At 42.5% G+C, this 25,857-nt stretch overlaps 2 protein-coding genes across 12 annotated transcripts in view; one reads left to right on the top strand and one right to left on the bottom strand.

Moving 5' to 3' along the window:
• The window catches only part of RHBDL3 (rhomboid like 3), a 51,899-nt gene extending 30,907 nt beyond the window's left edge, over window positions 1–20,992 (top strand). For all 10 annotated transcript variants that reach the window (XM_048965206.1, XM_048965201.1, XM_048965203.1 and 7 more), the window contains 6 exons: window positions 7,126–7,350; window positions 8,070–8,218; window positions 11,640–11,752; window positions 13,937–14,037; window positions 14,796–14,856; window positions 15,565–20,992. In XM_048965206.1, coding sequence (XP_048821163.1) covers window positions 7,126–7,350; window positions 8,070–8,218; window positions 11,640–11,752; window positions 13,937–14,037; window positions 14,796–14,856; window positions 15,565–15,836 — 921 coding nt within the window. In that variant the 3' untranslated portion in view covers window positions 15,837–20,992. The remainder of the gene's footprint in view (window positions 1–7,125; window positions 7,351–8,069; window positions 8,219–11,639; window positions 11,753–13,936; window positions 14,038–14,795; window positions 14,857–15,564) is intronic.
• A 768-nt stretch (window positions 20,993–21,760) lies between these two features.
• C18H17orf75 (chromosome 18 C17orf75 homolog) lies at window positions 21,761–25,785 on the bottom strand. 2 transcript variants are annotated; one of them, XM_048965208.1, is made up of 10 exons: window positions 25,536–25,785; window positions 25,248–25,319; window positions 24,900–25,025; window positions 24,552–24,692; window positions 24,286–24,343; window positions 23,552–23,671; window positions 23,113–23,177; window positions 22,861–22,997; window positions 22,298–22,401; window positions 21,761–22,158 (listed from the first exon to the last, which is right to left on the bottom strand). In XM_048965208.1, exons 1-10 carry the CDS (start codon window positions 25,670–25,672, stop codon window positions 21,949–21,951), a joined length of 1,170 nt encoding a protein of 389 aa, XP_048821165.1. In that variant the 5' UTR covers window positions 25,673–25,785; the 3' UTR covers window positions 21,761–21,948. The 2 variants fall into 2 exon arrangements, with proteins under 2 accessions (XP_048821165.1, XP_048821166.1); XM_048965209.1 differs by having other exon boundaries at window positions 23,552–23,668.
• Window positions 25,786–25,857: the final 72 nt, after the last annotated feature.

The raw sequence follows: 25,857 nt of genomic DNA, 5'->3' as shown, positions 1-25,857 counted from the left end.
CTCCTTCTTTGGGAAATGGGAGACAGTAACAGTCCACATCCACCTGAAGTGATTTCTGCAGAATGGCAAATTTCCTTCACTCTATTGAGTGTCTCCTGTAAAGAAGCCATTGATTTTCTATCATCAGCTCTTCTATCCTCCTCATCTGCATTTGTTGCCCTTGCTAATCAATAGGTAAAGCAAATGCCAGAACGTTACTTACAAGTGGCATCTCTTTTCTCTCTCTTCCTCCAGTTGTTATCGATTTCCAACATCTAAAACTTGTAGGGCTTCTTCTTTCCCTAGTTTTCTGCTGCAAAACCTTCCTTGTGAACTTCCTGATAGAAAGCAACATCACAGTTGAAGCAGACAGAAATGGTACTGCGAAATTGGTGGAGCAGTCCTGATTCCCTTTATAGCTGTCAGTCTTGGTACAGGCAATGATGTGTAGTGAGGTTAAGTACAAGCTTTGTGCTTGATAATGATCAGTCATCTTTGTTTCTTGCTAAGGACCAAATCTCTAAAATGTCATTGATGATGTCATCAAACAGGGATCATTTCGACCTACTGACTGTAATAGGAAGTAGAGGTTGCGTTTTCTTTTTTTTTCTTTTTCAATAAGTAACCAATAAGCTTTAATGAGATTTTAAACTGACATAAGAAACTCAGAACTGGTAGCTGTGTCACCATTAAAATATATGTTGTCTTAGAGTTTTGCAGCTACTTCTGTCTGATGATGTGATGTTTTGTTGTTGCTTTTGTGTACGTGTTTTTGGCCGTTGCTCTGTAGACCTGCTGGCCAAGTGTGCTGCTAAAAGAGGACTTTAAGGCAGCTTCTCTGACTTGAGAGTTTTCTTTTTGCAGATAACTTGGAGCACAGCCTTACTGCCAGCAGTTGCCAAATGAAAAGTTCACATAATTTGTGTCTGTCAAAGAACTTTTCTGCAAACTCTCAACATACTGTTTTATCTTAACAGAGTGAAGGTGGGGCAATATCCCCAGCTGGACACAGGATTTAATAGGCAGTAGCCAGTCATGTCAGAAGGATCAGTTCTGCAAGGTGCTGAATCCCTCCTGCTGTTCCCTCAGCTCTCTTTACCCTCTTGCTCAAGCTGCTGCCTCCTTTTCTATTGCTTTTTAAGTCTTCAAATGTGGCTGCTTGTAGCTGAAGACATTTGCCAGTATTGTACGGTTGAAGCCATTTGCTCGTTTCAGGCACTCTGGTGATAAAAGCAGAGCTTGGTCTGTCCCCTGTGAGGATTCTGTGTGTGTGCCTTTAGATTTTTGTGGCTATCCTTTCTGCTTTGAAAGGAAAGTAACTCTAGCTCCTTGCAGTTCCAGTGCTTGTAATGGTAGCAGTTTTACTTGGGGGTACTTCTTCCAACTTGGCTTGAGCTGAAGTGAGAAGAAAGAAGGGAAAGCGAGTTGTTGCTGGGAAAAGAAAAACTTTTAACATTGAATTTTCTCTTGCTTTGTTAGTGTGCATGTGATAGCATCAGGAGGGCTTTCTTATCTTTGTGGAGGTGAGCTTTTAAGAAGTTATACATTGTATTTTTTCCCCAGATAATAGGGGTTGAGAGAGGTCCTTTAAAACTTTTTTTTCTAATGGTGCTTAGAATTACTTCATAGTACAGTCACAGAACAGCTATAAATTCCACTTCCAGTGTCTTTCCTTGTCCTTTACTGAACCAGCTGACAACTTGCATTGAAGGCTTAGCTGAACAATGCTTTGCAGAAACTGCATAGAATTATTACCTGAGTCACTGGGAAAATGAGCAATAAACCCTAAATCTCTGATTCTCAGGGGAATCTTCAGTAAGACAAAAGTCTGCCTGAATGAATATCTCCTATTCCTGCTAAGTTCTTATTCACTTTCTAGTGAGTTTTTAAGCTCTCTGTTGCAAAATAATCCCAGCCTTCAATTCTAGTGGCCTTGTCTGATGAGAATATAATTATAAACACTAAACACTGTTGCTAACCTGAAAAGTCCTGTTACAGGAAAAGCTGCAGGTTTTGTGTCTCCTTCTCAGCTTCTTTGTGCTTCCCATTAGCTGCACAATTGAAGCAAATACTGTGACAAACATCAAGATGACTCCCATCACTGACATCAGTTTTTCCTTCAGTGTCCAGCGGGGCACCCATTTAAGTGATTTCTCTGCCCTTGATTCACACTGTCCTGACCGAAACTATAGGATTCTTGAGTTCTTATCTTGGCCTTACTTCAGAGATGTAATAAACATTTAATTTTAAAAGGGTTTTAAAATCTTTTACTTCTCTATTTGATCTAATATTATGCTATGCCGAGTAAGAAGCATGTTTTCTTAATAGACAAATGGTTCTGCAAAGTAATGGTCATCTGATCGTGTCCCTGTCCATCCCTTACCTCCCTGTGTGTCAAAGCCCTTACTGAGGTGCAAAGTTCTTACTCCATGGAGCACATCCAGGAACCAGATACCCTCCTCACAAATGTACCTCACACTACCTTTGTGGTATTTCCCTTCCCATTTTGGAGGAAAGTGAGGGTTGTGTCATTTGTAGCACTCCAAGGGCCACGTGCATCTCCTGAGGGGAAAAAGGTATCAGATGGTCAGGTGAGAATCTTGAAACTGAATAACTGGCATGGAAGAGCTGCTTTTGGAATCTGTTCTGCTTATGCATTGATCTGAGTCCATTAGGTACTGCCTGCATGTAGCAGCAGAAGAAAGAGCTTTCTTCCAAGTGAACTCGTATGGCAAATAATTGCTATGCCAACTGAAGTGAAACTTAGCACAGAAATTTCCATCCTTAGCCATGATTCCTCATCTGTTTCCAATCAAGTGCATTTGAAACTTGAGAAACACGATGTCAACTTAAATGGTCATTTTAATTGTATATCTATCTAACGAACATAAGTGAATGGGAAATATTATAAAGGCTTTTTAAAATAAAAATGCTTCAGAAAATAAAATCTGGATTTCACTTCAGATGCAGAATCCTTCCCAGGACCAGTGAAAAAAATGGAACGTGTGTCAGGGTTTTGAGGTTTCAAAGTTTGCTGCATTTTGACAGAACACAACTTATTTGAAACAGTAAGTTAGTCTTCTGCAAGTGCTCCTGTGCTTAACTTGAAATACAAACACAGCTTATCTTTTCTTATGGAAGAGCTGGAAGCCTGGGATGGGCAAAACGTTGAGCAGGGAATACTCCTGCAGGAACAATAATAACTTATTTGGCTTCCCCTGCCTCTGACTTTCCATGAATTCCCAGAGGAAACCACTGCTTGATCAGAGAAAATCAGGATGTTGTTTCCTCTAGTTTCCATTTGATACTTTTTGGGAAAGGAGAGTGCTACCAGGTTGATGCAGAGGATATGAACATCTGTGACAGATAAACTTAACGCTGAGCTATGTGTTTTGGGCAAAGCAGTCTTTAACCACATTAGCATTTCAGAGAAGTGAGTAGTGGGGGAAGGAAATAAATGTGAATCTTGAAAGCAGAATTGATTGGAAAAGCTGCATTTGTGAGTAAAGTGGGTTATAAAACTGGAGCTGACAGAGGCTTTTAAAAAGCATGTGCTCACTTCTGATTTTAGTTTTCTGCCTCTTGGAGGAGCAGAGCTGGAGTGCTGAATGCCTTGCCTTGTCATGGTCTTGGATGTGTTTAAAAATAGCTGTAGACCAACCTCAAAGATGCCAATACCTGGTGGGCAGAAGTCCATGGTTCTCTAAGCCTCATGAATAGGGCTGAATAAAACCCGTAAAGAGGGTACGGTGCCCCACACAAACTGTGTAACTGGGCTGGGGAAATACTGTATGATTTGGTTATTAATTATCCCACTCTTGTGCTGCAGCAGCAACAGTGGTACAGATAGCCAAGAAACCCAGAGAAATCAATCTGCTAGTGGGAATAACCAGATTGTGTTACAAGTTATAGATTATCTGAGATTGATTCTAGACTGATATATCCTGAACAGAAGCAAGACTTTGTGCTCCTATAAGTTTCCGCTGTCCCACACTAGGCTCTAGGGACTCATCCTAAATTTTAACAGTTTAAATATGGAAAACAGATTCATGTCTAAGTGGGCAAAAAATTATCCTTCCTATCAGCGCATCAAAGACACCCTTTGAGCACAGCTAAGCCTTCTTTTGTTTTGGTATGTTAATAGCAAGGGCAGAGATGGCAGAGCATGGTTACAGGTCATGTCAAACTGGCTGTTTTGCAAGAGAAATGTCTCTTTGCATAATAACTATTTGCAGGCATGAAAGACAAAGGGAATGTGCTGTTTCCTTTCTCCTAATTCCCTATATACTATTTTCTCTACCCATCTGCCTGCAACTTTAATATCATGCTCATTAAAGAAGTCCCACATCAATTGTATGAAGAGAAGTGGGGTGGGCTGCCCTGAGCTTCTGGGCTTGTAATAACATGCAGACCAACAATGGGCTAGTGTTCTTACAGCTGATGATTAAATACTTGGCTCATAAATACCAATATTATGTAATTCCAAAATTAAGTCAGCAAATTGTGACCATATGGGAGACTTTGGTAAGATTTGGATATTTTAAAGTCAGTCTGTGGAACAAAATAGGCTCCTTATTAAGAGTTGGTGAGAGTAGTGGTAGTGAGAGAATCCTCTGTCTTTTCCTTATGCCTTGGTTTCTCATCACCTAGCTTGAGATTAAAAGCATGATCCTAAGGCCTGTGGAGTTACATGAGTAGGGCCAGGGCTGTTGTGTTTGCTTGAGGTCCAGCACTCAGCCATGCTGCCTCTTGGAGCTCCTTTCCCTGTTGGCATGGTGGTCAGTGGGTGCAGGTGGGGGCTGGCAGGATGTGCTTTTACTGTGAGCCTAATTTTAACAAGGGGAGTACATCCAGTCACTCATATCTTAAGGATTGTGGGTGCTTTTGAGCATGTGTTTCTGATACTCTGTGTCCCTGCCTAATTTGGGTGTAAAACCATGCCAAGGCTATGAAGCTTTATAGAGAACCTGGCCTTCTTCCCATAGCCTTTGCTCAGAAGGAGATCTGACAGTGTCTTTTGTGTGTGTTTCTACCTGAGGTGGCAGGATGTTTAGCTAGATCTCTTAAGGGCTCTGAAGAGTTAGTTGTAATTACCAAAGGCTTTTGATTTTCTAGGTAAATTGAAACCTGGCTCCTACTGACACAGCACCTGCTGTTGTTGGTAGACACAGGGAATCTCTTTCTTACTCACTGCCAGTTGTGTTCCCTCTGAGGATCATGGTGTGAGTTGTAATCTGGGAAGAACACACTTGGTGCTGGATTTTTTCACATGCTTTGCAAGAGACTGCAGCGACTCAAGACTTTCTCCATTTCATTTGCGGGCAGTTTTGTCACTGCCTGTTTGCTAAGAGCTGGTGAAGTCCCAGCACACCCCCTGTTTAGCCACCTAAGAAGTTGGTTTCAAATGTCTTCTCTATCTCTAAACGCTCTGATCCTATTGCCTCATGTCTAAATTAGCCATGAGTGTAGTTGATGCGATGCATCTGTTCTGTTGTTTGGACAGGATACCAATTGGACAATGCCTTATGGTGCGCAGAAGTAACCTTGTTTGTTTTTGAGGCATGCAGGGTCTTCAGCAATCACATTTGTTCCCCACAGAGCTGCCAGCATGTTGCCCAAGGATTTCCCTTTCTCTTGTAACATCAACGTTTACTGCTCTCCCATCGTTACCAGTTAAAATAACTCTTAGTGTTTTATCATCCAGATGTGACCAGAAACAACCAAGATGGAACACCTTGTAAAAATGATTGAGTGTGAGAACAGGTAGTTGAAAGAACAAAGCTACAGCTGTCTTTCATCATTCCGTGGAGGAAATCATTGTCGTAAGCTTCCATTTTATCATCAGACAGTCCTGTGCTTTATTTCCCTGCCTTAGAAGAGAAAGGTAGAACTACTGAGCAGAAGGGCTTGAAGTCAGTGCAGCCTAGTAAACACAGAAATCTTGCAACCTGGATTCTTCCACTGACTCTAATCTGTGGCCTTGGACAGGTCATTTAGCAATGTGAGGTCCAGCTGCTCACCTCCTCTGAGGAGCCAGGCTTCATTTGTGTGAGATCCACAGTGATCCTGCAATATCCTTCTCTTGTCAAAAGCAACAAGGCCTTTCCCTTCTGCATGGTTATTACCTTGAGGAATGCCTTCAGGAACATCGCCCAGATGAACTCTCACTGCTCTGACTAGTGTTGGAGTTCTTTGAGCAACATTAGCAGTAATACAGGAAGCATAGTTAGTGGTTTTATCTTGTTAAGCCTTCTCTACCAAATGTTCAGCCAGTCCAGACAGTGATTGTGGTGCAGTAGGTTTGTTTGACATCAGGGCTAATTAGCAATTAAGTGTATTTTGGAGCAAGCACTTTCAGACCAGATTTTTTTTTTTTTCCTCCCAGGCAGGCTAGCATAAAATTCCATCTGCCTCATTTGCAAACTCAATTGCTTTAATTATGCATCCAAACTGGGAAAGTGTGTACTCAAAAGATCGTTAATTCTGTGCACTTCTCGTGATAATGCAAAACAAATTGGCCATATCCTCTGAAGTCTGCACCTTCTCAAAATCTGCCTGTTCTGAGTATAACTTACCAGAAAATGGATCCTTTCTTCTTGCAAGTTTACGAGCAGCTAAAACAGCCTGCTCAACACTTCAGTGTGTGTTCTGTTGGTACTGCTCATTGCAGTTGTTTTGGTTTTAAGGGGATAATTTTCTTTGAGCAGAGCTAAACTTTGCCAATGAGGATCAGAACATACAGGTTAGATGCTGTGAATGTACCTACTGCTGCATTCAAGAAATTTCCTGCCCCTGTTGATGGAAGGTACAGGGAAGTTCAGTGCGTCAGGGGAAGCCAAGGGAAGGAGGCTGGTGAATGGGCTGGAGAGTTCAGCTGGGTACATCAGCAGCCTCTGCTCTGCTTTGCCAGTGTTCTACTCTGACCTCATTTACTGGTCCCAAAATAGTGAGTCCTGCAACTGTTTGTTCTTGCACCCTGCGTAGGTCACTTTGTGATCAGACTGAGGCTTGGTTCCTACAGCTCGAGTCCGATGGCAGTTCTCCTGACCGCATGGGTCTGGTGCTGCCAGATTGGTACTAAACTCCCTGAAGGTTGAGCCAGGCCTTGCTTCGTCCTCATGATTTCCTGTTTTTCTTTTTACACAGATGAGCAACAAAAGGTCGAATAGTTTCCGCCAAGCCATCCTTCAGGGCAACAGGAGGCTGTGCAGCAAGGCGCTGCTGGAGGAAACCGGGCTGAGCCTGTCACAGAGGCTGATCCGACACGTCGCATATGAGACCCTGCCACGAGAGATAGACCGCAAGTGGTACTACGACAGCTATACCTGCTGCCCTCCACCCTGGTTCATGATTACCATCACCATCGTAGAGGCAAGTACCTTATTTAATGCCCTGATTCAGGGAACTCACCTCACACTGCCGAGGTTTTGATGTGGGCTGAACAAAGGCCATCGTGGGGCTGGTCTGGATCCAGACAAGGATGAGCATGAGGCTGAAATGGCTTTTTTGACTTACCTACATGTGTATATAGATTATGTAAATGGAGGCTGTGTTCCTGTCTGTCTTCATGTGTGGTTATTAGTCATTGAAGCAACTTGTATATGAAACTACAGAATTTGGGAAAGTAAAGCTAAATTTTTTGAGAAGTGAATATCTGGACAGTTTAAGGGGTAGCTCAAATAATAGAATTAGAAATAAACTCTTGTATGGTTACCTCTGCTCTTTGAATGGGGAGAAATTGGAGGGAGCAGAACTGGACTAAAAATTCTGACCTGCTCATTTCTTGCTCACAGAAGAGCTTTGTGCAGTAGTTAAGTGATGCTTTGGAATAAACAGAGAAGGATATCCTATGGCACTCCGAGGGTGCTGAGCTCCTCTAACTTGGTGACTGATCCGTAATGGAAAGCCACACATGGAGTTAGGCTGATGTGTTGCAGGTTTCTCAGAACAGGGAGTATACATGCTGTATAGCTGTCAGGTGGTAGAAAAATTTGTTTTTCAGTTGACATCCTTTCATGATTTTGAGTTTGCAAAGTGCTTTTCACTGAGAGAAGGCATTTGCTAACCAAGGAATCTTCCTGCTCTTCTAGGTTGCCTTTTTTCTTTACAATGGAGTGGTGCTAGACAGATTTGTGCTGCAAGTCACCCATCCCTTATACCTGAAAAATGCATTACTTTACCATCCTCAACTCCGTGCTCAGGCTTGGAGGTACCTAACCTACATATTCATGCACGCAGGGTGAGTACTTACAAACTGCAGAGATTTTCCAGAGGCAGTTCAGGTTCCTCAGAGAGTGGGAGGAGAAAAGGGACTGAATCAACTCAGAAATCAATTGGGAAAAAAATGGAGAACACACAAACAAAACCAACCCTAAATTATGTATTAAAATCTGAAGCTGTTGTGGAGTGTTGGGCAATGAGAGGCAAACCTTCACAGCTGTCTAAAGGGAGGAAACAATGTAAGGAACTTAATAGATGCTGCTCCTGTCCCTGCACTTTTGGGATCACACCAACCTCTTAGTATGCACCTTCCTGTGCTTTCTAAAACTGACCTAAAGCTGAAGCCCATTGTCCGTCTAGAGGAGATGTGCAAGTGATGTATTGAGTCTGAAAAGATGCTAGACTGATATTTAAGAACTAGATATTGTATTTTTGATAGACTTTCTAGTTAAGGTTGGAGAAGTGGATGAAATTTCCCATGCCTACTCAGTGTCATCGCTTAGTAATGCTGTCTCTTCTGTAGGGGCTGGGATAATGCCTAGAAATCTGAGACAAAACTGGACTCCCATTTTGTACAAACTGTACTAACAGTAGTGTTCCTTAAGTTCCTCAAGAGCTGACAGTCTTATCTGGACAGATGGACAGAGAATAGTCCATCTAATGTAAAATGAAGGTGCAATAAAATAAAATATATTGTCCTTCATCCCATGGGAGTTATGTAGCAGAATGAAGAGAACACAAGGCATGGGGATTCTAATTCTGTGCTTGTGGACTGTGCTGGTCCTCTCAGGATTCAGAGACTTAATTATGTGACGTTTGTGATGCCATGGTGACGAGTGAATGTCACAGAAAAGTTCACCTCTGTACAAAACACTCTACCCCCTCAACGTGCTTTCTCAGATCGTTATCCTTACACATTCCTGGCAGATAATTGCAATTTTCTTTAATTTTGTCATTGAAGAATCAGAGCAACAAGCTTTTTAACAGTGGTTTATAATTTGAAACTGAATGAAGATCCTTTGTTCTTAAATAGAAAGCTTATATTCCCATCAATCAATGATCTCCTTTAAAAGGCCAAAAAGATCAAGCAGACCTTTTCCTTTTTCCACCAGGAAGCTGATGTCCGTTCTCTGCCATGGAATTCCAACCTGTGCGTAACTGCCCATAAGCACAAGATGTGCCCCAGATTTCTGAATAAAAATTATGGTTGGAATAAAGCAGACTTGACCCAAGGAGAGTAGAAAAAAAATTATAGAGGAAACTTCTAAATGTGGTGACATCTGTACTCTGCATTCTACATTCCTCCAGTAAATTTGATTACAGAGGCATCAGTCTACAAGTGCAGACTGTTGTGCTTAAATGTGAGGCTGGTTATGTAAAATGAGAATTAGAAAGGTGAGGAAAAGTGGGTTTGTAGAAAAGAAGGAACACGATTTTAACTCACGCAAACTAATTTGTATGTGATTTTCATTCTGTTTCTGCTATAGTCCTACTGTTTCACTTCTGTAACCACAGATTGCTCGGGAATTCGTTTAAGAGAAGCACCTGCACAATTATAATTTTGCAGCACTTAAATATCTCCCTGTGTCCCCTGTGGCATTCTTTCCTATCTGTGCAAAGTTGCCCTAACCTATAGCAGGCAGTGCCCTGTCATTCTCCACACTTACTGTCTGAAAAATACATTAGCTTTACTTCACACCTGTGGCTGGCTTTGCCATGAGCAGTGGTGAAATTGTTGTGCAAAAGTCTCATTGCTTTTGTGATGGATTCCAAATTCTCCAGCTGTTACAGCCTTCAAAACAAGGATGAGTCCTGCTGGAATAATAAACCCTGTGACTTATTTGCAGTATCTGGAGTTAGGCTAACTGCTCGTTCATGGCTAACACATAACGTGTAAATCTCCTTTCGTATCAAGAGGGGGGATAAATCTTAGGAAGATAATAATGCTTGTAGTGGAAGTCCATCACTCTCTTGTTTTTCAAAGGAGAGGTTAAGACAATGTCATGGGGTTTATTGTTGTCTTGTTTCCAGCTGAGACTTTAAGATGGTAATATGGACTGTTGCTTAATTTAGTGCACTTGGTCTGTGCACTGAAGTCAGAAGGTGTCCAAAAAGGCGGCAGTTGCTAAGGCTTGGCTGGCTGTTTCTCTAGAAAGATCCCAAAAATGCATGGACTTTGTGATGGTCCTGGTGCAGGGAGCTTTGTCGAGAGCTGAAAAGCCAGGCAAAGTTGTAAATTCTGCCCTTTGCTTTCATAGAAAGCTGACGTTGATTATCTGAGGCCCACACATTTGTAACACTGCCATAACTAATGACTTGCATTGATTCCCAGTCCCATTTGTTTGGTCCCAGGGAAGGAGAAAGTCTTTAATAAATCAGGGAAATTGTCATTTCAAGAATGACGCATTCAGCACCAGCAAAGGCTAATTATATTTTATGGGTGCTTATTGACTATGGAGCCTTCAATGCTATTAGCGTGATGGGGAGGAAGAGTGAATAGGATCGCTCCTGCAAAGTCTTTTAAGAACAGCTGTGATTCGGGGCAGTCACTTTCGGGTTGGGGATAAACTTTGCTGAGCCCATACAAAAGCTGCCTTTGAAAAATAAGAGCCAGTGCTTTGTGAGAAAATGTCAGGCACCGCCTCGTGACACTGGCTGCCAGCTGAAGCTTCTTTCCTCCCCGTGTAAAAGGGCATCTGGGTGCTTTGACTCCTTTCTGTGATCTCTGTTTGACCTTTGCTCATTGTTCCTAATTTAATTCCCAAGTTCTGTGAACAACCAGGATCGGAACGAGTGCCAGAATGCACCCATGCCCAATGGCTTCAAGAGCAAGATGATCAACATACTTGGTTACTTTCCATAATTCCCAGTGATGGTGAATTATGGTGCTGAGCGTCCTGTGCACAGAGAGAAATTTGCTCTTAGAGAAAAATTAAGTGATAACAAACTCATTAAGATATCTGGAAAGGTCATTTTTCTGCAGTGTCATTTCTAGCAGCTTTTTCTGGTCCAACTTCAAATTCTCCTTCATGAGACAGTTCTATCATTAGTGCATTTTATCATCAGCATTTTTTTCTGATGTGTATGGGAAATTGCTATGGTAACATGAAGAAAGTCCAAAACAGTGAAAATTCATAGAACTTAAACCAAGTATTGCTGGGTCTGGCTGCAAGCAATCCGTTTCTTGTATGAAATATGACATAAACTCACAGTGCATTAGCTACTTTGTACTTTTTCCCACAGAAGGTGCTAGTATTGTGTGTTGAGGGTGTGCCGTGGTGTCATTTAAATCTATCTGCTTCGTAAGCAGTCAGTCCTGGTGTTACAATCTCCCTTCATGGAACAGATGCTATCTGATCTCATTCTGAGATATCTCTGTCACAAGGGAGAAGGGAGACAGAGTTAGAAAAGAGTGCAACTGTTGTTTTTCCTCACTGCAGGATAGAACACCTTGGTCTCAATGTTGTCCTTCAGCTCTTGGTTGGGGTTCCCCTGGAAATGGTGCATGGAGCTGCGAGGATCAGCTTTGTGTACGTTGCTGGAGTCGTGGCAGGTAGGTTACACCTCTGTATGCCCTAGACAGAGAGGCATCTGAAAGTAGTCTGGGATGACTTTTGCAAAGAAGAAATGTTTTGTGACATTTGTGTAGAGGAGAAGAGCAGTCTGATCTGTGTTTAGGACACTTGTGGCCCCACTGTACATTCCTTGCAATCCGTAGAAGGCTAACAGAAATGTGGCATCACAGGCTTCCATCATCCTCCTGCATGAAGAACCTTTGTCCCACCCCACCCTGCTCCCAGGTCCTGCACCAGCTCTTCCATTTGTCCTGCTCTGTCTGGTTTCTACAGCCTAAGAAAGAAGTATTTGGTTGTATGTTGTGATCAGTGCAAAGGAATCTGGAAATTAATTTGATCGTGAAGCCATAGGTTTTGATTGATGTTTAGTTTGTGCTGTACTTCTTTTATTTATGTTTGGCATTTCCAGCACTTTGGAGGTGATGAAAGTTAGCTGACAATAGATCAACATCTAATTAAAACAGGAGGAGAGTGTGAGAACAACAGAGGGCTTCACGGTGGAACCTGGAACAAAGAATTGACTGCCACAGTTCAAGATCTATGTAACTGGGAAAAAAATCACCATAATTTGGTTTTTTTCAATAATGAGCAGATAAAATCATTGTAAGATAGACTGCATTCCTGGAAGAGGCTGTGAAAAAGAATAATTGGATTAGGGCACAGGACAAGGCATGGTACAAGCAACATCTCATTAATGCAGAAAGAGAAGTGAGCAGACCAGCTCTGGTGTTTCTTGCCTATTATTTTAATAAGCATTAAAGTGGTTCCCTGTCTGCAACTTTCCAGGCACAAAGTTTTCTACATAGATCAGTCTGCAAAGTCATGGGGCTTAATTTGTACATACACACTGCACATCTGTGCCAGGTAAGCAAAGCAAACAAGCACTGAACCTGCTTGAGCCCAGGTGAGCACTGCAAGTTGATGGCAGGGGAAATTCTCAGTGCAGGTTGGAACTATGAATGTGGTTGGACAACCCCAAAGAAGCATTACATAAGCATAATACCTCTGTCTCTTTCTGTTGTTAGCCAGTTATTAAATGTGCTTTGTTCTTTGACGTATGTCAGGAGATGGAGGAAGGAGCCTGAGGATGTGGCAATATAAAGATAATGCAGCTCCTAAACAATCAGGAATAAATAGTAAAATGTGGATACATGCTGCAGTAGCCAATCCCTACTTTTGTGTTTTTCTCATTTGTCTGGCTTTGACAAAAGGATATTTGGAAGTGTAGATGGAGAGATGCAGTTAAGTGCTGCAATGAGCACATGGATTCTGATTACCCCTTTTTTAACTTCTGATTAACGTGTCCCTTAATGGCATTGCTTAAGAGCTGAGAAGTTTCAGGTCCCAATGGTGAAGAAGGGAGCTATATGCTGGTGGAACCTCAGCTCTTTTTTGACCATAATCACCTAAACAATTAGCCAAGAAGCCTATTGGAAGATTCTGTACTACTGATGACTCTCTCCAGAGTAGTCATTGTGATTTTTCCCCATTTCTGCTCATCACAAACGTCTTCATTATCCCTGCTTTGTGCACAAAGTCTGCCTTTGTCTCTCTTTATCTTTTCAGTTACCTCTAAAGTTTGCTATATCGGAGCTTTGAGGAGATCCAGGCCTCTAATTGGGATAAAGAGAAGCAGTGTCTGTTTGAAAGTATTTCTGTTAGTAGTACCTTTATGTGATTGAACTGACATTTTGCCATCTCATGGTGACTGCTTTCATTCAGGATATTTTTAGGAAGCTTTACTCTGCAGTTTTATAAGTAACAGGCTGAGCATTGATCAAAGTCCTGGGTTTAAGTGATCAGTCCCCAGTCTTTTAAAGTTTGCAAATATTTATCTTGTCAGCGCAAGAGCAACTTCTATTTTATCCTTTGGTGATGAACAGGATGAAGACACTTGTCCATCTTCCTTGTTTTTTGTTTTTTTTAAGCAGAGTGTATATATACTTTTTGCAGCATAGCTTCAAAGATGCATTGCTCCCTCGTGCTGGCTCGTAGTCTTTTTAAGTAGGTACAAAAGAATTGGATTGATTTCTCTTTTCCCCCTTCCTTTTATTTATCTCTGTATTGCTGACCTGTAGCAGATGATGCAGAAATAGTGGTTATTGTAGAAAAGTGATTTTATTTGGCTGATAATTCTGACAAAGCCTTGTTCTAATTCCCAGGGTCGCTGGCGGTGTCAGTGGCTGATATGACTGCACCTGTGGTTGGCTCCTCTGGAGGCGTGTATGCCCTCGTCTCGGCTCACTTGGCCAATATAGTCATGGTGAGTAGCAGAATGCCTTTCCAACCTCTTTGAAGGTGAGCACCTCTGGGATTGGGAAGAGGGCCTGACCGAGCTGTTGGTCATTCAGGGCTTGCTCAATAGTTGTGGAGCTGTTTCTGTCTGCAGTGTGTCATATCATGCTAGGAAGTACCTAAAGAAATTTTTTATTTGTTGGATTCTTTGTAGAATATCCCTTATTCCCTTTCATAAAACTCAAACTGACACTGAATTCTGATCATAACAGCGTTGCTGTCTTTTAGCTGTTTCACCTCATGAAGTACTTCATAAAGGTCAGTGAATATCAGCACTGTAATTTCTGGAAGATCTAGAAACAGCAGCTCATCCAGGGTCCTTACAAGGGCTCTGGCAAAGCCAACATGTCTGCCTGTGCAAGCCCTGAGCTTACCACTGGACAGCAATGGTTTTGCTGAGAATGCTGTTTTTTGCATGGTTCAGATTGCTGTGTGGTGGTACAGGAACCTGATCAAGATCAAGATCAAGATCTGTCCTTTGCTAGCAGTGTCAGAGCAGAACAACCATAAGAATAATGGTAATTTAGCTCCCAGTGGGATCTGTGTGAGATGATAATGTGAGCTGGATGCGGCAATGACAGAGAGTTTGATGTATGTGCTCTGGAAAACACGTGCGTGTGTTGTGGTACTTTTATCAAGCCTAGAAGATGCTCTTCCAGTACAGATTTGAATGTAAAATCCAGATATCCATGCAGCATCACTTTGTTTTCTTTGTCTCTTTTCCAGAATTGGTCTGGAATGAAGTGCCAATTCAAACTGCTACGCATGGCTGTTGCCTTGATCTGTAGTAAGTATCGTGCAATACCTGGTGAACAAGCAATCCTGTCTCATTTGTCTTTGTCCTAAGGGTTTGTGCTGACACAGGGAGTTCTGACTTTGCAGCAGTTTTGGTAGGAACTTGCAGCTGGAACTTCCGCATGCAGAAGTCACATCACGCTCAAATGCTGATTTTGGTTTTCAGCATAAGCATTTTTAAATGAGGATTTGTTGTTAACCAGCATCTGTAGCATATGGAATTGTGAAGATCTGGGATTTGAGCATCTCCTCTCTGAATTCACAAACAAACAGTACTTTCATAATGCTCGTGTTTAGGCTTCCTGGAGCACTTGCTGTATGTACAACACCATTGTACATACATCAGTGAATTATCTTCCAGACACATCCCCAGGGTGCCCTGATGAGATAAACCGGATTGTGTATTATCAACAGAAAATTGTCTTCAAATTCTGATATTTTTTTCCTTATTTTTGATATAAACTTTGAAAGAGAAATGTTCCTTTGCCTGTCTACACTCTGACAAGCCCAGACCGCAGGGGAGATCTCATCTCTGTGTGCCTTACATAACCATGGCTTCCCAGCCTCCCTGTGCTCTCTATACAAGGCAGTTTCTTTTTCACTCTTTTTGCCTCTTCAGAAGATATGGTGCTGCCTTGCAAGGTGGAGTTGAGAAGGGATAGACTTAAACTATTAATTTATTTTGTCCTTGTTGTTCCAGTGAGCTTTGAATTTGGAAGAGCTGTGTGGCTGCGATTCCACCCCTCTGCCTACCCTCCATGCCCACATCCAAGCTTCATGGCTCACCTGGGAGGGGTGATGGTTGGGATCACCCTCGGTGTCATTATCTTGAGGAACTATGAGCAGAGACTTCAAGATCAGACTTTATGGTGGATCTTCCTTTCTATTTATCTAATCTTTGTGTTGTTTGCCATCTTCTGGAACATTTTTGCCTACAGCCTGTTGGATTTGAAGCTACCTCCCCCTCCTTGAATGCACAGGACAGGAGACTCTGGAGAGCAGAAGCGGTCTGCCAGCTGCATTATACGAGAGAAGATGGAGGTTCTATTTTTATATTTAACTTAGGGGAGGATGATTATTTTGAACACAACCGTGTGTGGAAGAAGATGCTTAAAGATCTCACAAGTGAACGGACTGATCAGTTTGTTATTAAATCTAGCAGGTACTGTAATGCTGGCTGGCCTGGGCCCTGCAGTTTCTTCACTGCTAGGGCTTCCATTGGGCACCTTGAACTTGGACATTTATCACATGGTTTGTTAGCACACATCAATATTCTGTATGGGATATTTGCATTTTCCTGGTCAGTGCTGGAATTACAGCCAATTGTTGAATGAATCTCCTCAATATTACTAAACACAAGATGGAAAAAGAGCAGTCAGTTACTAACTAGAGACTTGCATGACACTCCCAAGGCAGACTGGGTTTGGTTTCTACAGATACATTTGACTGTTCAGCCATACCAGTGCCACTGTCTAATTACTTGAATGGTTCCTTAAAACTTTAAGCCTTTGGTGGAACTTGTTTTATGCACCTTTGAAAGGGATCAGCAGAACTTTGTCACCCAAAGTGATGGAGACTGGTCTTTCAACTACAGGTCAAATGAAATTGCACTATAAACCTTGGAAATTCTTTAGAGTGATGTGGATACTGGGCTAGAGGTGAATTTACCACGCATGATTTACTTGATTTATACTTTTTTTCCCAGCCTGTTGTGGCTACAGCTTGTGGCTGGGGTTTCTTTTTGAGAGATGGAGGAAAGGAAGGCAAGTGTTCAGTTTTGATTTTGTCAGTTGACAATGGGGTTTTCTTCTCACTTTATTTGGGGCTGTGTTGATTTAATGCCTGGCCTGCAGTGATATCTAAGCAGGGATCTCAACTCTTCCAACAGGCTCCAGCTTTAGAGCCATCCAGTCTGTTTGAAGCCAACTTTGTCCACTGAAGGTAGTGGGGTTAAATCAGGGTGTGTATCTGGCTTCCTCCTGAAGTGGAAAGAAGCGTTACAGTGAACGTTGTGAAGTTCATAAAACTGGTTTTCAAATGGCTGCTAAAATCTGAGGATGGCAAGTCTTTCTGAGGCAATGGAAGTTCAGAGAAAGCAACAGTCAGTTGCACTGATGCCTTTTTGCTTAGCATAGGTCAAACCCAGATTTTAGTAATCTGGTTTGAAACACAGTCCATACAGCCACACGATGCGTGCTGCCTGAGTGAACCTGGGGGACCAGACTGCAATGTCTGCAGAGTGTGTGTCTGTGTAAGGTGCATATTCAGTTTTGCTTCTCACTTTGGAGAGCTGCCAAACTACAGTTGAGGAACTTGGATGCCTTTCTTTTCTCTCCCCTTTGCCCACCTGGTTTGGTACCTTGTATAAAGCAGAAATGGGAGCCTTTGTAGACGAGCTCCTTTTTTCCTTTTTCTTTGCAGCTTGGTGCCCAGCCACCACCAGCTTTCTGTGGCACATCTTGTGGGCAGAGCAGCAGCTGGGTTTTCTCTGTGGCTAAGTGTTTTTGTATCGTAGGCTTTATTCTCTCAGTTGTGTAATTGGTACTGCCAGATGAAACCACAAACTGGTGGGAGCCTGTGTTTCTAGAGGGGACGTTCCCAAGAAATCATCAACTGTAGTTCCCTTATTTGCCTTTATAGGAGAAATCTCTCCAGAAGGTAGAAGTTCTGCTCCTGTGGTATCTGCTAGTAAAAATCCTGTTGCCTCAGGGAAAGAGAAGGGGGAGAAGGAAAAGTGTCTCTACAGCTGGGAATAAGCGTTATGTGCAAAAGAACCAAGTTTTGCTGTTTGTGCACAGAAATGGAATCTCAGAGGGCACCTTTCTGCATGACTGGCATGTTTGTGGCCCTGAGATCGAGGGACAAGGGTCAGAGCTCTATTCTGTCTGAAGAAATGGGCTCATTCCCTGTGCTATTTCATCTCAGCAGATTGGGTCCAGGTCAGAGCGGTCACAAAACTTTATGTGCATTGCTTCAGGTCAGGAGCTGGTCAGCGAGTTCCATGCTGATGGAGATTGTCTCCCTGGAGAGCCATAGACAAGCAGGAGGGGGGAACTAGAATGCAGAGAAAAGCATGGCTAATGCCATTCTTTCTTCACCAATTGTTAAGCCTTTCTGAATACAGATGCCTTTAAACCAGAGGTGAGCAGGAAATGGGAATTGCCAGATAGGAGCTGCACAGAGCAGTCTAGCTGTCCTTCCTTGGTCCTTCATCCATAAATGAACATAGTGAACACAAAGTAATTTTTTCCAAAAAACCTCTCACTGAACTTGTGAGTTGTTCATCTTTCCAGCTTCCATTCCTGTGTTCCCATCTGCTGTCTGAGCAAATCTGAAGCAGCCCTGGGGATCAGAGAGGTCAGACTCGAGCAGTACTGGATTTTTGCAAGTGAAGAAATGAAAGCCTCTTTCATTCCTGCTCAGCAGAGCTGAAATATCTCCCCATGTATAGAGCAGATCGTATGCATAGCCTGTTCTCTATTAAGAATATCAGCTTATGGAGTCAGGAGCATTGTGAAGTGCTGAAGTTTTTTATAATTATGTTTATATCACTGAAAGTATACTGTGAAAACCTGTTATATTTTTACAGAGTATCAGGAAAGCCAGTTAACAATGTTTTTTAATGCACCCAGAAGTGCCACAGCGCTGCAGTGCCAGAGAGCTAACAGCAAACAGGCTTTGCTTTTACCTCCAGATGTCCTTGATGCTGCTGGCTTATGGCAGAGCTTTGCTATTCTCCATCCTGCTCACTTGTGGTTCCAGCTGATCAGTGGCAGTGTGTTCCTGAAGGAACCATCCGCTGACGACTGGTTTTGGTGGTCGCTTCGGTTTTAGTCCAGATGCTGCCAAGATTTTACGTTGCTCAGATAAAAAGATAAAAAGTGAATCTTTTGTGTGAATGTGCAGCTCCAGAACGGCAGACAAGGACTGTTAGCAGTGCACAGAGTCGAGATAACGCATGTTGGAGGAGTTTATTTCATGCCCGCGTCCTTGAGTGAGGACACAGCGCAGGCCAAGCAGCCGTTCCGTGTGGGATTGCCGGTCAGGCAGCACCGCAGGGCGGCTCTGCAGCTCCTTCGGGGACACCTGCCGGCCGCGCCGACACAGCGCAGAGCCACGCTGAGCCCTCGGCTCGGCCCATCCGAGCTGGGAGCAGCAGCTCGGACAGCTCTGGCAATGGTGGAAGACAAACTGGGAGAGCAAAGTCCACGCGGCTTGCAGACTGCGCCTGTTATTCCTCGATTCTTGGATGCAGGTGGAGATTAATTTTGCACACATCAGTAATAACAGGAGGAGGAAGGAGAGGATGGGTGGGAGCGGTGCTTACCGGGAACCATCGCTGACTGAGGTAGAGAGGAGTAAAAATGCTGATGAATTCACTTTTGCTAAGTTTCTAAGCCAACACCTTTCTTTTTTTCCCCCATTAGTCAGTGGGGCAGCTTGGCACTTCTGTGGCACATTGTGTTTCTACACTGCTTGCTCTTTCAGCAGAAGGAAGTATCTTGTCAGTGGGGACAGGGGAGGGTGGAGAACTTATTGCCTGAAGCTGCTGGACTAGACATAGAGCTTAAGGATTCCGTGTCCCAAGACCTTGCTTCTGCTGCATTACACTGCCCTTGTTCTTTAAGTCAATTATATAGCTTCATTTTGAACCGGGTGTGAAGGATGGAGTCTGTCACATTTAGAGCTGATACAAAAATAACAGCTATCTGCTGGCCTTATGTAGCTGCTGCTGTTTTGTGCCAACATTTAGGCTTACAGGATCACAGAGGGTCTTCACACATCAGTGAGTAAAGAAAACTTGAGTCTGTGTAACTGCACAGAGTTTAAGTTCCGCGTTGGAAACCCCACTGACTTTACCTGAGGTGGAACTAGAAAACATGAATGCAGTTCAACACCAGCAACCTCTGGAGGCGAACCAGGATCCAGAGAACAGAAACACCTCTGGGATTGTAGCCTCTCCAAATATCACTGCTGTTCTGTTTCCTTTATAGCAGGGGCTGCTTCCCACTGCTCTGTACTGTGACTCAAAACATTCCTCCTGCGGTCAGTGATGCCGAGAGCTGGTTGTAAAGGAAAGCAGTGCATTTTGCAGCTCTGTAAAGAACTGCACTAAAGACAGAAACCAAGCCCGTTCAAAGGTAAATGTACTTTTAATGTCATCATTAATCAACAGCACTTAATTGGAAAAAAGTTTTCTAATGAGATATTCCTGAAATGCCAGTAGTAGTAGTAGTTCAGAAAATTTATGTTTCAGGGTACTTGACAATACAGAGCACAAAATATTCCCCGGGCCTGATTCAAGTAGCAACATCTTTAATTTCTAATGAGCTTAATAGATATGTTAGTCACTGTCTCCTGACTCCCTCAGTGTCTCATTAATTGGCAAATAAAGCTAGTTGCTCAGCTTTTCTTTTGCTTACACTACTAACCTAACAACACATCCAAACGTTAAACACAAAGCACTAAACAATGTAATTTTCTGCCTTAAAATACTGAGCAAATGATACTTTCCCGTTAAGGGCTAGTAAAACAAAATATTTGCAAGGTAATACACTATGGTATGTTTTCAAATATTTTTGTATTGTGTACATTCTGTATATTTTTGTTGTAACAATATTATTTGAGCGCAGAATCCATTAAATTTTTGTTGGTGGATTTTTTTTCCCCCTATGAAATAGAGCTGTCTTCCATCACACGCCAAAAATCATCCAAGGAAAATCTTCCACAGTCAGTTTTGTAAGTTTGTCTACAATTACAGTATTTAACCAAAGGGCAGTCGGTTGTCATCTTCTCATGATGACATCGATGGTTCATTTTTATGTTTCGAAAGCTGTCTGATAAAGGAGAAAGTGAATCGCTGCTGTATTTCTCCACAAGTTAAACAAGGACAGACGTGGCTTCTGAGTGGCATTCAGACACACATCTTGTCCCACCACGTAACAGCTGAAGCTCCACGGCAGCAGTGATCTCAGAACTGAGGGGAACGAAGACCAATTACATCAGACTGCTTAAAACTTTTCCCTGGGACGGAAGGGCTGCAGATTAAGCACACATCTCAGCATCTTCTAAGCATGGGTGTGCTTCTTCCTCAGCTTTCCATAGTTGATTGCTGGAGACAGTTGTGTGTCACACCCTCCAGGCATGTATCCAACTAAACTAGCTGCTTGTGTGTTATTTATTAGGCTTTTTGTTTCTTCTTTTCTATTTAAAGTATGATTTTTACTAGGATTATGCCAACACAAGGAAGTGTTTTCAATTCTTTTTTTGGACAGTTTATTTCAATTTATGAAGAAGTTTTATGAAGTTAATATTGACTCTAGAAAATCTTCACGATTAATTCTTCACTACATACAATTATTTTCATTATACAAAAGCGATGCTAGGAATGTACAAAGAAGATCTTGGTCACAAGAATATAAACAAATGAATTGGATTCATAATCTAGTCTGGGAATTTAACATGCCTGCCCAGCACATATATGAACAGACAGAAGCACGTACAAGTTGAGTCCTAAAACCCTGCCCAGGCTTTCTGTCTCCTGTCAGTAAACAACTTGTTTCTTCAATCATAGAAGAACAAAACTGTTGATTTGAAAGTAGGAAGTAGAAACTAGCTCCAGACTTTTTATGTTCTCTCACATGAACAAAGATGAACTCATTTACTGTCATTTATCTAAATGTTTGTGCTTCTTTTTCTACTAAAACAAGTAAACGGATCTTAATTATTAGACATGATAATTTTAAATATACTTAAAATATTTAAAATACTTCTCTTTGTCAGGCCAACGCTTTAAAAAAGCAAAACAAAACCCACAAATGTAATGATTTTCTCACAAGATGAACACATCAGTTGGAGAATGTTAAGCAGTGAAAGTAGTGTTTAAGATCTGATATTTACACATTAAAAAAAGCTCATGCTGCTTTCTCTCTAAAGGGAGAGAAGGAGCTGAAATTGCCACTTAGGTTTGACTCAGGTAATGCTTTTAAAAGAAAACTTTCTGCAGTAGTGAAACTAAGCTGCACAGAAGAAATTAATGATTTATACAATACTCTCCAACAACTGTAGGATAATTAGGATAATTTTAAGCCACTGCTGTTTCTTTCATGAATTCCTCAAGGACAGTCACTACATTTCTGGCTTCTGGCATTTCTGCATGTTCTACTTTAACTATCTTCAAAAGGATGTCTCCACTGCCGCAGTTCTTTAAGAACATGTAACACTTGAACAAGGCGTAGTGGTTCATTTCAGCCTGTCGAATAAACCTCTTCAGGTTGTTAATGTCCTGTATTGCCTGGAATGACAGTTATAGAACATTTTCTTATCTTTGTACGTGGAAAGGAAATATGATGTGGAAAAGTGAAGGAAGAATAGAGACAAATGAATTGACGTAAGAATTGAGTGATGTGTCTTTACCACACACCAACCATTACCTTCAATTTAAAGTTTTCCAAAACTTGCCGGAACAGAAATGGATTTCCACCTTCAGCACCATTTACAAAAGCATGCATCCAGTCCTCACAGAATCTGTTGCTTCCTGTTAAGTGTTCAGGAACACAGAGAAGGCGTGAGCAAAAAGTAAACCAGCTCAATATGGATACACAGCTGCATTCACCTTGTTTCATACAGCTGATAATATCTGAGCCAGGAATTAAGCCTAAAGGAAAAAAATACACATGGAAAAGCGAACACAGCTACAGTGATTGCATGAAATCCTGCTCTGATTGTTGAATTCACAATTGTCAAAAATCCAATTGGGGAGAAAAAAAAAAGTTCAGCTTCCCAGAAGTGTATACATTATAGTTTTAGAGTCCACAAAGTAGAACTGGTAAAACAAATTACTACCTGATAGAAAAAGCAGCGTTTTAGTTTCCAAACAGAATCCAGACTACATGGGCATGAACCTATGAGCTGCTGAATATCCTCAAATACCTCTAAAACCAAGGAGTCTCAGCAGCCCTGAGGAATACAGGGGTGTTAACAACTGTAATCTCACCTGCATTGTGCAGCTGAAGCTGGGCTCCAGTACAGTCTACAACCATTGACTTGTGCTGTTCCTCAGTCATGGCAATGCACAAGGAGGTCATTGTGCCTTCCTGAACAAGGCCTTGGAGGCTAGCAGCTGCCAGAAACCTAACACAAAAACTATTGTGAGCTGCTGTTTCTACATAGTGTCTGAGTGAGAAGAGGAAGGTATCACACACAAAAGCAGTTACTCTCAGGTTCCTCTGTCTCATAACATCCTTACCTGCTAATGTCTTTTTCTGTTCTTTCATCTGCATTTTTTACTTCCACAGGAGTATAACTCAGTGCCTTAAAACAAACAAAAAAAGTTTAGAAGTTAGACACGAGTTGGATATTACTTCTATTGCTGTACTGTACTTACTAGCAAGAAATACAAAGCATATTAATTTTGCTCTTTTCAGAGTAAGAGAAGAAGCCAAGGGAATATTCCACATTATAGACGTTGCAGCTGGCTTTGCATTCAGAATAGTGATTATACTTAACTAGCTATTCCATCCAAAGCCAAAACAAGCAACAATAAACAAACAAACAAAAATATTGCAGAAGATGTTTCTAATTTACACCTGTTTGAGAAAGGAAACGTAAGCAGCATTTTAAACATATTAGAGTTGTGGAAATAGCTGCTGAAGCTCTTCTATTTAGTTAGTTAAGAATACACATACAGCGTGTAACAAGAAGGCCAGTTTCTCCTGGAAGAGCTGTACTACTCTCTGAATTGGGCATATGGAATTCTCAAACCAGCTTCTTAAGTAGGGGTTAACACAAGTCTCCAACGTTTTCTGCTGTAAAACATTAAAACATGAAACCTTTTAGCCACAGGTTTAATTTCTACACAAATAGAAACCTAAAATATTTAGATGTCAAGTAGTTTTTCATTGCAAACCACGCTAGATCAAAATAATGAGTTTGACATTTAAAGCCATGCTTTTTGCAGTGTAAGCTATGAAGGGAAAGAACTGTAATATATGATACAAAACATCATATCACATTATGATGCATACTCAGCAAAGAGCATGCACCAGCAGACAAGATGAAACAGAAACATAAAACATTCTGGTGACAGGACCACCAGTAGAAATCCTTCCTTGCTGTTCAGAACTGGCAGGGCTCTTGGTAGACACAGAGACCCTTCCTGTAGATTATTTTCTTAGTCATTTTTCTCTTTGAAGCTAACTGCAAGTAACCTCTAAGAGATTCATGACTGGCACAAAGAAGTCCCCCTTTTTTTTTCCTCTTTTGTGGTTAACAGTACTCTAGACATTCACTGTCTCTACAGTTAAGCCAGTATCCATCTCTGAGTGTTTTCTATACACTAAATCTTCTGGTTTGCTTGAGTAACATGCGTGTTTAAAATGTCATTTTCACCACTTAACAAATGTAAAAAGTTAGATCTTACCTCCAAGTCAAGGCTTAGCTTCAGACTTTGAACGTATTTGTCTAATTCAAGTCTGAAAGTATCTTCTTAAGGAAAATAAGATGCATCAATTAAGATCCACATTTTGTGCTTTCAGTATATGCTTGTTTCTGATATTTTAAGTTACATACATAGTGGAACATATGCATAAGTGCGCTGATTTCAAGGAGAACATGGACAAAAAGAGAGTATTATTTTTCCATCATCTCCCTCTCCATACAGATATGGAAAGATAAAGGTAAGGATATAGTTCCAGACCTTTCTCTGAGCCACCTAGGAAACAAACTACATATTCTGGAGCACTGATTTCCGATTCCAGTGTTGCTGTTTCTAGAAGACTTTCTTGTTGGAAAAGACAGTAATAACAACCAACTTTACATTCTGGTATACTGTGCAAAAAAGAAAAAAGTTGTTAAAGATATTACTGTAAGTTAACGTGGAAAGTGTTGTTCACTTACAGCTGTTATTAACAGCAGCAACAGACTGGGAGCAAGCAATCACAGCAGGTTTAAAGCTAGGTGATGGCAAGGTGTGCCATGCTACCAATGTTTCTCAGACCTTTTCATTCACAAGTAATTTTTAAAAGCGTATCTTACCTCAAATCCACAGTTGCTACATTCCCCATCCCTTCGAAAACAGCTCCTTTGGCCAGGCGTTTAGCAATAAAACCACGCAGTTCGGTTTCTGCTTCAGCTGGTAAGTTTGTGTCCAGCAAAGAGAGGCTTTAAAAAGCAAGATGAAAGCATTAGCAAGTAACAAATGTTTTGCTTCTGAAGAAGAGCAGAAGCGCCTGCATGCCGTCACGCTCTGGAAGGAGGAGCACCGTGGTTTCTCTCTGTGCCTTCAGGCCCATCAGTGCAGTCAGCAGTTTGCCCACCACAGCAGAGCCTGCAGTTGTGCTGCAGCAACGGCGTCCTGAGGGGACGGGGCGCGGAGCGCCGTACCTGAAGTCCCGGCCGGGGGGGCTCCCAGGCGCCGCGCCGCCATCGCCGCCATCCGCTCCCCGCCGCGATGACCTGAAGGCAAGGAGCTCTTAGCACGCCTTTGTTTGCAGGCAGAACGGGCGCTGGGAAAAGGTACGGCCCGAGGGTGATATAGAACAGGAAATCAGAACGTTACAGGAGAAAAAAAAAAAAAAAACAAGAGTCTTTACAGAAAGGTGAAAATAAAAGAAGAATCGAGCGGCTGGCAACGCGCAGGGCCTCGGAACGTCCGCCCACGAGGCCCCTCACCTGCGGCTCCAGTAGCCGTACAGGCTGTGGTAGGTGCTGCCGTGCCGCTCCGGCCGCCGCTCGTCTCCCGCACCGCCGCCGCCCTCCTCGCTGCTCTCCAGCTCCCGCTCATCGCCGTCCGGCAGTGCCGCCAGCATCACAGCCCCCGCCGCCCAGCCGCGCCGCTATGCCCCCACCCGGTTCTCCGCCCCGAGGGCCGGGCAGGCTGCGCCTCAGCGCCTCCCGCGACTGTGCGGTGCGCGCCGCCCCCTCGCGGGGTGAGGGCGGTGCGGAGCCCGCAGCTCGGGGGCGGGCCGGATCTATCGGTGCGCGCAGCGGTACC

The sequence above is a fragment of the Lagopus muta genome, chromosome 18, assembly GCF_023343835.1.
Source record: "Lagopus muta isolate bLagMut1 chromosome 18, bLagMut1 primary, whole genome shotgun sequence".
NCBI classification, from domain to species: Eukaryota; Metazoa; Chordata; class Aves; order Galliformes; family Phasianidae; genus Lagopus; species Lagopus muta.
This window is presented reverse-complemented; position numbering and strand designations above follow the sequence as displayed.